The following is a 12,401-nucleotide window of genomic DNA, read 5'->3' on the forward strand; positions in this document are numbered from 1 at the left end:
GCAAGTATGCCGCAGCCACCTCATCGGCCCCCTGGCAGGACACCCATCTCAGTGCAGAATGATGACATCACTGCTGGCTGGGGATTTAAACCCAAAGCCGCACTATTTGTCTCAGCAACGGGTCTCTTGCTTGTGTGTTGCCTTGGCGTTCTTCCCATCTCTCCAACCCAGACTTGCCTTGTCTCCTCAGCCTGCCCTGCCCATGTCCAACTACGTCATGCCTGCCTGCCTGGTCTCATCCAGCGTTCTTGACTCGTCAGTCCATCTCCCTATGCTCCTGCCTTCCCCTTGGACTGCCTACCTAGACCCTGACTACGCTTCAACTGCCACTTGCCTCTAATGTTAGCCTGGACACTGATCATTCTTGCCTGCCACTGACCCTAGCCTGGACATTGACCACTCTTGTCTGTTGCCTGCCCTGACCCTGGACTCTGTCACCTTACCCTAAGGGACTCTTGCCTATGTCCTGCCAGCCCCAGAACCCAAGAGCTCAACTCATGGGGGAACGGGATTGGTATAAGTGAAGCTCTAGTGTAGTCCCATCCCGTCCCAGGGTTCATCTGCCTGCTGCCGGTGAATACCTGGGGGACTCGCTTTCTATGCTGCGCCAACCACACCTCAGCACAGGGTCCACCCTTCCCTTACAAAGGGAAAGGAACACTCAACCAAAACCATTTCTATAAACAAATGCTCCAAAGTAACATTTAGTTTCATTCTCCTGCTCTCCCTCACAATTAATTTTCCAAATGAATACTGACTACCTCATTCCCCAATCCCCAACCCACTACCAGGTTTTCTTCTGGTTACAGATGAGTAAAGTTTCCGTACAGGAGGAGATCCAAGTGTGTTGGGAAATCAGTTGATATCAGCAATCATAATATGGCATCCAAATGCCCCAAGATTTGGATTAGATAATTTCTTGCATACAAATATTCATTGATACATAAAGCCTTTTTAAATTTTTATTTATAGAATTGTACAATTTACAATATATCTTTTCATGAATAATCAAATTCAGCTGCACATATGATCTTTTATGCAATGCTACACCAGTTCAACTACTTTTCTTTTCCTATTTTCACCTATCTCTACCCTCCCAGAGAGATAAAAAAGTGTTAAATGGGGAACTTTTTTTTTTTTTTTTAATTATTTTAGAATAAACATTATCTCCTACTTTGTCTGCTCTGCAATTAAAATGTTTTCCCATTGCCACATCCTTTCCAGCACATATACTAATTCACCAGCAACATTTCTTTTAATTGGGAGGGTTATTAATGCGTTCTAGTTAATCTTATGTGCTATTGCTCACAGTCACAAATATGGATATTTAATATACTGGTCAAGTGTTCTGCAGGATAACACTATTCTTAATAGCTTTCACAATTTCTAAAAATAAATTACTTACATTAACTGGTTCATAAAATAAATACAAAAATAATTTAATTTTATCATCTTAGGAAATTAAAGTAGCTTTCTCAGATATACCTTCATCAATTTATCAAATTAAAACTTCCAGAAGAAAATGGTACTGGGCTTACAGCAGAATCTACATGAGATGGCCTTTATATTGTTTTTCTCTAGGAGGTAGTTTATTTTGCTCTGATTATTTCTTACTGATTGTCCCTTAAGTCCCTCTGATGCCAATTTTTTTTTTATTTCTCAAATTTTCAAAATTTACACTCAAGAACACCTTGATACAGATATATGGCCATTCATTTCATAATCATAGACATGCAATATTAATTTTAAGAAAGAAAACATTTCATGCACCATATGTTTCTAAGTCCTCAAAGAAAGGGGGAATAGGATAGGAAATAGTTCCTACCTCTCCATCCCCACCACCCTGTTTTATGTAATTTCCAATCTTTATGTTTTTGATGTAAACCGATATGATGTCCCCACTAATATCGGTATAGAAATTCAAATAAATAAATAAATTTCAAAAGGCATATCATTCATTGGAAAAACATTAAGAAATAACAGACAACTCACTAGGTTTGCCTAAATTTCAACTCTTAGAGCTTTTTTGTTATATTACTGAGCAGTTGTAGCTCCCAGATTTTGTTCACTTTGTTTATCTGCTATAAATTTAACCAAGTGTGAGGGCTGGAAAAAAGAATACCTAACACTTTGATATACAATACAACATTTACATGGAAATTTTAATTTATATAATACACCCATTTGTGGGGAGTTGAAAGGGCATAGCCTCGGCCATGGTCCTGACAAACCCCGTGAAGGACAGATCTTCGGGGGGAGACAGATGTCTTTCCTCCAGCGGGGAAGGCTCTGAGAGGGGTTTGTCCGAGTAATCTGAGGAAGACTCCGTGGAATCATTCCCCCATGGGTTGTAAGGCCCTTCCTCCTCACTAGGGCCAGCGCAACGTGGGAGAGGCCTGTTGGGGATATCAGCTCTGGGCTCAGATGGTTATGAGGGCCCAGAGGGCACATTGGAATCGACGGTTCCCCTGGCATCGAGGGGACTGGGGACTGCGGGAGACTGAAGGGACCCGGTAAAGGTTCAGGGAACCGAGGTCTCAGGAACGTGACACCAGTCGTATCTTCCTCCTTGGAGGACCCAAGGATCAGGATCGCTCTGGTGGGGGGGGGCATCGGTGGCTGTTGAGGGATTGAAGGCTCCTTGGGCACTGGTTGCGTTGGTAGGGTGCCTAAAAGGATGCCCAGTCACTCAAGCAGTGGTGCTAAGACAGATGGCGGAGGCTTGAGCACCGGTATGGGGGCTGGTGCAACGGGCAGCTCAGTGCTCTGGAGAGCTGTGAGCACCGTGGTCTGAACCCTGCAGTCCAACTCCTCCTGAAAGTCCGGTGAGGTCAGGACTGAAGAAGGGGGATGAGGTGTCACTGGTTCTTCTGCAGGTCATCAATGTGGCGTGGTGCCCAACACACATATCAGTGGGCAACGCCTGGGACTCACGGGGACATTGGAGGATGGGGCCTCCAATGGTTGGGGTCGCTTTAGTGGCAGTATGGCCACCGCCAGTACCGTGCCAGAACCTGAGCTGTGCGCCGACGGCAATCGGTGTCTATGCTTGCGGGATCTCCCATGGTGCTCGGCCCAGTTTTCCCCGGCACCGAGGAGGTGGAGGACCCAGATGTTCAGGACATTGGTGAGATCATGGAGGATCGGTCACTGTCCCCATGATCCTTCAAAGAGGTAGAGAGGGAAGTAGCAAGAGGGAATGAATCAAAGGACTCCTTGGCATCGATGACTCTGAAGCAGATGTGGATGGAGCGGACTTTGCAGAGCTGAAAATTTTCTCCATCTTATCAAGGCACATATGCCACTCTTTGGGGGTCATTAGATCACACAGCTGACATCCACAGATGTCGTACGAGGCCCCCAGGCAGAGGATACAAACCTCATGGACCATCATGGTCTGATGGACATGGTCTGCGAGCACTGAGGTCACCGATGAAAGCCGGACTCCATAAAAGTTACCCGATGTGCGGTCAATGACCTGCGGTCACCGAGAGGCGAAGTGTCAGGCATTGACTGCAAAGAAGCAAAAAACAGCAACTTTAACCTACCACGCCGAGGAGGCACCAACCGCGAAGGAGGACCCAATGATGGAACTGGGAAATGATGGAACTGGGAAAAAACACTGTACTTTTCAGCAAAAAACAAGAAAAGGTGGAGCTCCTCGAACCGCGAGGCATCTGCACCACAGAAAAGAAGAGACTGAAGGGGGACCTCGCGTTGACAAGTGGATAGTGGAATGCTGGGCATGCTCAGTGTGCAGGTCAAAGCTTCTAGAAACTTTGACAGAAGTTTTCAGTGCTGGGCTCTATCTGATGATGTCACCCACAAGTGAGGACTACCATCCTGCTTGTCCTAGAAGAATATAGTTTTCTACAAGCACAGAACTTACAGGAGGTGAAGTCTAACCTTGCAAGATGCTATATTTAATTTAATTTATTTACAATAATTTGTATTTCGCCTACTACCAGGACCTGTTCTAGGCAGATTTCAACAGTATAAACTATAACAAATTAAACACGAGCTGGACCTGAAGATTTCCAGGAAAGAACTTAAATTTTTGTAGTTTATGAAAGCTTTTAGATAAGAAACTGTTAAAATTACTTGTTTGATCTTGCTGTTATGTGAATTCTTTGTGAGCATTTTGATTTGTTTTTATGAATGTTTCAATTTTAAACCCCATTGAACATTTTTTGGAATTGCAGAATAAAAAACTGAATAATAAAAATAAATAGCTGAGTTTAGCTAAAACTGGACTATTTTTCTATTGGCTGATTTTCTCAGTGTGGGAGTGACACCAACTGTATCAAGCTGTCTCTGAATTTTGGAAATTTTGTCTTGGAAGAAACTGGCAAGGACATTGCAACTCGGACAATCAGAATCCTCCAGAACTGGTTTGGAGGTTAGTTTCTTAATCAGCGCAAATAGCTCTTAAGGACGATTAAGTGATTTCTCCCTGAGAAAAGCACCTCTTCAATCAACACCATCTGTAACCTTAGAAAGAGTCGTTCTTCCACTGAAGGAACAGGTTCAGCACCAATTTGGTCTATGATGTCATAGCATGTCTTCAGCATTTAACGGAGGTTGTGCATTATAAATAAAATTGCTATTACTACCATAGTTCTCCCACTTCTCTACTCTTTCAATCTTTTGCTTAATATCACATCTCAAGAAATGTAAAAAAATCTGTGTACTTGATGGACAGTACTGTGTCAAACCATGAAGTACCTTATTTCCTTCCTTCCATATCCACTCCCTGCCTCTCTCTATGAAATTTAAATATATCAGACTCCCATCTATATTGCCTTCAGTGCACCATTCACATTAAAAAGTGTCTTCTAAAAAAAAAATGTGAAAGATGTTAACTCTCCCTTCTAAAAACAGTAGAGTCCCTACACTATCAATATGGAGTCTATGAAGGAAGAAATCATACAGTATGCGGTAAACTGTTTGCAGAAATATCACAGTATCACTTTAAAGCCTCCTGGCTAAGAAGGCCAGAACAAACAGTGGCTCAGGCTGCAATCACCACACATAAAATGACTTCCAGAAACCCTGAGCAATCATTGGCTGATGCAGGCTATATGATAGAAGTTAATGGCTGCCTACCATCCTTACTGCTAATACAATGCTAAAATAGATGTAAACAAATTATAATGAGCTCTTTAAAATGTATACTGCTAATAAAAATGGATCATCAACATGATAGAGAGTCCTAAATAAATGAGCCATAATTTCCCATTGGCAACTTATCACCACGTACATGTGCTTGAGGTTAGGCTATGGTGATGAAATTAATCAGTGAAAGAGCCAGCCCATCAGGATATAGGAATAGTATTGCATGCCCGGTGAAGCAATAACTCCCTAAAATATTCTACAAAGCGCAAACCAAGGGGAAGCATAATTGCAATCTGCCTGCAGAATTTCATCAGCTGCCTGCTTGTCCACGGCCCTGCAACAGATGCACATTGTTCTCTCCACCAGTTTTTTGGAAAGAGGCGTCGTCAGCGCAGGATCTCCCTCTCTCTCTTTCCTTGTCACGGCAACCGTTTCTGCCTGTGAGTAAATCATTCATTAAAAAGTTAAAAAGTGATCAGCAATTAGAGAGATCCCTAGAAAGAATGCTGGCTGAAACAGCAACAGGCCCAGGAATCCATCTGTCAGTATTGTCAAAATAGTTACTAAAGACAGTACCATTCTTTTACAGATGCCATTGAGTACCTCGAAAGTCTCCAAAATTAAAAAATCGGTAACTGTTTTATAAATTTTATTTTTTAATTACGTTTTCTTCTGCCAGGACCACATTTCCTCTGATTTTCACTTTCTAAAACTCCTACTACATGATAAAAAAAAAAAAAACATTGTGTTAAAAAGTGCTATTTGTTTCACCTCTTGTTTCTTCAGGACTTCTCTCATCTGTATAATTTAGAGTTATTCATATTGCATTTATGATTACTTCCCTTTTAGTTTAGTTAGTGAGAGTGTTCCCTTTGAACCCAGTTTATTTGATTTTTAGGTTTGGTTTTTTCCTTAGAGGCATGAGGGATGGGGTGGAGAATTCTATAACACTTTCTCTGCCCTTCCTTTCGGTAGAGTCAATCGTCCTACCCAGCCATTCCTTCCATTTTGCACCTAGACACAAATATGGGAATATAGAGCGGGGAGCCCACTGGCAAAGATGGCAAGTGAAGCGAGCAGGGTATGTATATATGTATATCTGTATGCCATCTAGTGCCACTCTATGACCATCTGACACAAGCCTTTCATATACAGATAGATGGCATATAGATATTGGGAATTGCTTAGAATGAATGTAGCCTGGGTGTTAAAAATATGGAATTTTCCAGCCTTAGTGGTCAAAAGGAGTACATTAAAAAGAGCTTGCCAATGTATGAATGGAAGTGTGACTCAGTCCAATGGGGAAGTTATCAGAGTGGTAAAAAAAAAAAGTTGTTCCACAGGGATTAGATGCTGGTCACTGAGGAAGGAGTGTCAGGGTGGGAGACTGTGCAGGAGCTTGAGCCAAGAAGGAACAGGTGCTATATACCCATGTAGTGCTAAGGAGTTCCAGAAGGAGTTGAGGAGCAAGAAGTTGCAAGGGGAATAGGTGTCAGGCCACAGCTGTCCTGTGTTTGAATAAATCCCAAAGCGAGATTAGGCTGGACCATCATCATGGGTAGCTGGGTAGAATGCCCAATTTTCTGCCTGACCAGCCACTTCCTCTTTGAGTTGAGCTCTCTGGTTCTGGTGGCTGGTAGGACTTAGCCAGAGGCACACAAAGACATGGTCGGGGTATCCAGAAAGGCAGTAAGGCTACAGCGGAAAAGGGGACAGAAAGGAGTCCACAACACACACACAAACAGACAGACCGGGGAGTGCACCAACAGAACAAGGACAAACACAGGGGCAAGCACACAGACAAACTAAGGGCCTCATTTACTAAGCATTTTTCCCATAGACACAGAATGGGAGAAATGCCTTAGTAAATTAAGTCCCAAGACAGAGCACAAACTAGGAAGGCCTCTAAAGTAGGGCCTAAGTACAAAAACAGACAGGAACAGGAGCAAGGAAACAATACTTGGCATAGCAGCCACAGCCATGGGGAAACTGCTCCCAAGTGAGGCAGGGAACTGTGGGTGAACCAGGCCTTTTGAGGGAGTAGCAAGGCTAAGTTATGAGTCTTGAAGGCATAAGCTTGTGCAGCTCAGACTGCAGCCTATTGGAGAGCCCCTGTAGGCTAGGTCCTCACATTACCTTCCCCACTAAAAAGGGAAGATTCCAGCTGCCCCTAGGAACGCCACTCCCCCGTCCCCCCAATCCTAACAAAGGAAGGTTTGGGGAATCTGAATGCCTGGATCGGAAGCCGGAATGGAGTCAGTCCTGAAAATGAGTCAGAATCCAGAAGCAGAATCTGCAGAGTGGCTGCATAGCTTGGAGCAGAGTGCCTGGAGCTGGCTGAGAGACAGCTGCTAATACTGGAACTGGCTCTGGAGCCAGAGATGGCTGTGAAACCACTGCTGCTGGTTCAGGGTTCAGAGCTGGCTGTGAAACTACAGCTGTGGGAATTGGATCCGAAGCAAGCTTGAAGTGGCTAATGCTGGTGCTGAAGGCCACTCAGCAAATTTCAGCAGGTGACACCAAACCGTTGCTCACATTGTCGGTGCCCTGCTTACCTCCACCATGGAGAACAACCAGGCGATCAGACTTCCAAACAGCTTTAGACATCTCAAAGTACCATAGGAAATGATTCTTGACGTCCAAGGTACGCAAAAGATGGTCCTCAGCTTTATCTTTATCCCTGTCCAAGGCAGGCAGAAAAATGGACCGATTCAAATGAAACTCCGAAACCACTTTGGGTAAACGGAAGCCAAAGTCCCAAGATTAACCGCACCCAGAGTCATACGGAGAAAAGGCTCACGGAAAGAAAGAGCTTGCAGATCAGAGACCCGACTTGCTGAACAGATTGCTACCAGAAAAACTGTCTTCAAGGCAAGCTGTTGCAAGGAAAGAGTACGCAGCGGTTGAAAAGTCAGACTTACCAAAAATTTGAGGACCAAGTTAAGGTTCCACGGAGACATCGGAAGCTGCAAAGGGAACTGAAAATGCTTAATTCCCTGCAAGAACCGGGACACATCCGGTTGGGGAAGACAAAAGGTCCTCCATTGACTCTCCCCCTAAAACAAGCCAGGGCTGCAACTTGAACCTTCAAGGTGTTAAGGGCCAAACCCTTAAGCTTGCAGTGCTGTAAAAATTCCAAAATCAAAGGAATATCCACATTGGGCTGTTGAGTACTTCGCTTAAAACACCAGGCATCAAAGACCATCCAAATTCTAACATAGGTTAGAAAAGAGTAAAAATTACCACAGGCAAAAAACCCTGCTTCAACAACTGAGCCCTTTCAACAGCTAGACTGCGAGACAGAATCAACCAGGATCCTCATACCGAATGGACCCCTGACTTAACAGATCCGTCCGAGACCATAGCCTGAGGGGACTGCGCACCAGCAGGCTCTAGGGATCGGAGAACCACGGCCTTCAAGCCCAACTTGGAGCCACTAAAAGGTGTAAAGTTCCAGGTGATTTGTATGCACAAAGGACAGAGGTAGTTTGACTTGCAATCTTATGGACCAGCCTGCATATCAGATGCCAGGGCAGAATAAGAGCGTCAATGCCCATTGCTTCCGAATTCCACCTGTGATGGAAAAAGTGTGGAACCTTTGGTTGTTGAAGATCACTAACAGGTCTAGATGCAGTAGATCCCAGCAGTTCACCAGGAACTGAAAAGTCAGCTCTCATTCTCCTGGGCCAAAGTTTCTTCTGCTGAGCAAATCGGCTCCGATATTGCTCTTTCTGGCCATTGAAAGGTGAATATGCTTAAGAGATGCTGCTCTAGATGCTCAGCGAATCGCAGGCCATCAACCGAACCACTTGTGCTTCCAGTTTGTTGATGTTCCACTGCCTCTCTGCTGCATTCTAGCACTCCTGCACCACTAATTCCTGACAGTGAGCGCCCCCCCAGTCCCGGAACCTCGCATCTGTCGTGAGTACCAACCAATCCGACGTCAACAGGGAAATTCCTTCCTGAGATGATCCACCTGTAACAGCCCAACAGGGATTCCACCTCTAATGGGAGGAACAGCCTCACCGCATAGTTCTTCGACTACAGACTCCATCAGGAGAGCAACAGGCGCTGAAGAGGGCACATATGTGCCCTTCTCCAGGGAACAACTTCTAATGTAGCAGCCATCAACCCTGGGACCTGCAGATAAAACCACATGGTCGGACAAACAGGGTTCCACAGGGATCGAACTCACAGCATCAATGTGTAAATCTGAGACTGCGGCAGAAATACTCTGCCCTGCTTTGTATCTAGAGATACTCAAGGGTCTGAGACAGCTAAAAATCACTCTAGGTCAGGTTTACCACTGAGCCTAGTTCCTGTAGCAAGGAACCAACCTATGGGAAGCATGATGACTCATCAACCAGTTGTCCAGATAGGGATGAACTAGAATGCCCTCCTTGTTGAAAGCCACGGCTACCACCACCATGACCTAAGAAAAAGGTCCTGGGTGGCTAGTCTGAAAGGCAAGGCCTGAAACTGGTAAAGACTATCCAGAATAGCAAAATGGAGGTAACACTGATGTTCGACAGATGGGAATATGCAAATACACCTTCATCATATCCAGAGACATGAGGCACTCTCTGCTTGAATTGTCAGCATGACAGAGCGCACCATTTCTACCCTGGAATGCGTGACTCAAAAATGACAATTGGCATCCCTGAAATCCACTATGGGCCGAAACAACCCTTCTTTCTTGGGCATGACAAAATGAATGGAATAACAGGCTGTATTTTCTCTGAGATTCAGGAACAGAAATCACTGCTATCAGGTTCAACAGCTGTTGTAATGTTGCTTCCACTTCTACCCTCTTCTAAGGGGAGTTAGAGGGAGAGACCATGAAGGCATCAGGAGGAATGTGAAGAAATTCTAGAGCATACTCGTCCCAAATAACTTTGAAAATGCATTAAGCCAAAGTAATCAGGTCCCACCTGTGGTAAAAATGGGATAGATGCCACCTATCTCCTGAATCAATAGGTGAGCCCACAAACCTTCATTGGGAAGACCAAGGGGGGCTCCACCTTCGGAGTCTGTATCCTTTCAAGATCGAAAGGACTGAGACCTGCAGAAGGAATGGGACCCTCTGGGAAGAACCTCCTTTATAAGGCCGAAAACATCTCAAAGGCTCTGCTTTAGGATAGCTTCAATCTTCCTATCCTGAGCATCCTTCAGTGCCATACCTCCCTCTACCGGGCTGATGGTATGGTTTGTTTAAAAACTTTTTCAAATTCGACAAGTCTCTGTATTTACAAGTCAAGGGGGTGGCAATGGGGGCTACAGTTGCTCCTGACATTGCCAACTTATACATGAGTGATTTTGAGACCCAAACACGCTATAAATCACAATGGTACCAATATATGTGGATTTATAAAAGATATATCGATGATATATTTTTTATTTGGGTATCATCAGTAGAGAATTTACAATCATTTCTGACTTGGTTGAATGCGGCTAATAATAACTTAAAATTTACAGCACATTTTGATCGCAATTCAATTGCGTTTCTGGACATCTTGGTGCAACGGAATGCATGTGGTATCAGCACTACCCTGTTTAGAAAGAAGACAGATCGTGCCAACTATCTGAAATATTCAAGTGTCCATCCCTTGGGATTAAAGAATGGCTTGCCCATTTCCCAATTTTTGAGACTGCGAAGGATTTGCTCATCAGCTCAAGAATTCCGTGTACAAGCAGTTGAATTAACGAATAGATTCTCTGCAAGAGGATATCCAAAAACTATTATCAAGAAGGCATACAAAAGGGCACTCTATGCCAATCGGGAGCTCCTTTTACAATACCAACAACGCCCTTTTTCCCAAAAATCTACGTGTACCTTGCAGTATTCAAAACAAGTGGGCAGGGTAGTTGACATAATTAAAACGCATTGGCATGTTCTGACCCTCCAGCCCACTTTCCAGATTGAACCAAGATTTGCCTTCTTCAGGGGACAGAACATCAGGGATATAGTGGTTAAATCCACGTTTGTATCCACAACTATATCGCGATCGGCCGATGGCTTACAAGAGTGTGGTCATTGTGATATGTGTGCCCTGGTTCTGCCAGGGAACCAATGGCGTATTCCCAATTCTGATAAAATTTTGAAATTAAATGGATCCACTAGCTGCGAGTCTGAGCGAGTGATCTATGTGATTCAGTGTCCGTGCAAGTTGTTGTACATCGGTCGCACGAAACGGAAGATAAGAACCCGACTTATAGAACACCGAAGTTGTATAAGAACGAAGAAAGTATCTGCGCCAATAGTACCACACTGCATTAGACACCAACATGAATTCACGGACTTAAGATGGCTGATTTTGGAACAGGTGCGTCTAGATCCACGGGGGGGTGATATTCAATCCCGTTTAAATATGCGAGAACAATATTGGATCTTCCATTTAAATACAGTTGATCCGACAGGACTCAACGAGAGAGTGAATTGGTACTCGCTGATCTAGATGTAAGTTCATTGCTTCTTCCCGTGATGGGAGGGTTACCCGCAGCGTTACTAATAGTTACCTGCCGAATAGTAAGGGTCTGTGCCCACGTCCCTCTATTGGGCAAGGTCCTTGATGTTATGAATGGTAAAGATATTCGAGAAAAATGAGCAAGTCTACTGCATTGTATATAGTGGATATTACAGATATGCAACACCAATGACACGAACAAATCAGGAATAGTTGGGTAGCTGTCGTGATATGAGACTGCATTTCTTACAGCAGATCTACCTTTGACACGCCCAGGGGGAGGAGTTTGTGTAAAGATTCCTTGACGTGAACGGCGCTTTCATTTATCTAGTGAGATCTTTGGTAAGGAGGAGCGAGTGTGTTGTAGCCCGCGCTCAGTGTTGTTATGCAAGGTAGGTATGAATGTAGTTTTAGCTCATAGGCCTTTGCGATGTCTAATATTGTTGACACGAGAGACCTGTCCACATTATCGTTGTTGACGACGTCATACACGGATGTGAAAGAAGACTGGAGCTTCCGGTTTAACAGACTTCCGCTCTTAGGGTATAAAACGATCACTGGAGGTGGTTGCCATTTCAAAAGGAGATGCAGTCCAACGGGGCTGCCATGGATTACTAAGAAGATGCGATTCCAAGCAATTACAAGGCTTCCCTATGACGCTCTCAAAAAAGCAATTTTGAAGGACACCCCCTGAAGCAGGACGGCCTCATCCGAAACACAGCTGTGTCGGGTGAACTACTACTACTACGGAGTAGATGAGTATTTGTGTCCCCTTTCTTGGAGTGTGTGACATTAGTTTTTACTATAATGAAAAATTTCTAA

At 44.3% G+C, this 12,401-nt stretch overlaps 1 protein-coding gene across 2 annotated transcripts in view; it reads right to left on the minus strand.

Annotated features, from left to right (window-relative positions):
- Positions 1-1,082: 1,082 nt before the first annotated feature.
- LOC115082218 overlaps positions 1,083-12,401 on the minus strand; it is a 51,876-nt gene continuing 40,557 nt past the window's right edge. Inside the window, exons 8-9 of one of the 2 annotated variants that reach the window (XM_029586472.1) lie at positions 5,402-5,553; positions 1,083-5,357 (exon numbers count right to left, since the gene is read on the minus strand). In XM_029586472.1, the coding sequence (XP_029442332.1) occupies positions 5,426-5,553 (128 nt within the window). In that variant the 3' untranslated portion in view covers positions 1,083-5,357; positions 5,402-5,425. Of the gene's footprint in view, positions 5,554-12,401 lie in introns of both variants that reach the window. The other variant, XM_029586471.1, reaches the window with a different exon arrangement.

The sequence above is a fragment of the Rhinatrema bivittatum genome, unplaced genomic scaffold (genome assembly GCF_901001135.1).
Source record: "Rhinatrema bivittatum unplaced genomic scaffold, aRhiBiv1.1, whole genome shotgun sequence".
NCBI lineage: Eukaryota > Metazoa > Chordata > Amphibia > Gymnophiona > Rhinatrematidae > Rhinatrema > Rhinatrema bivittatum.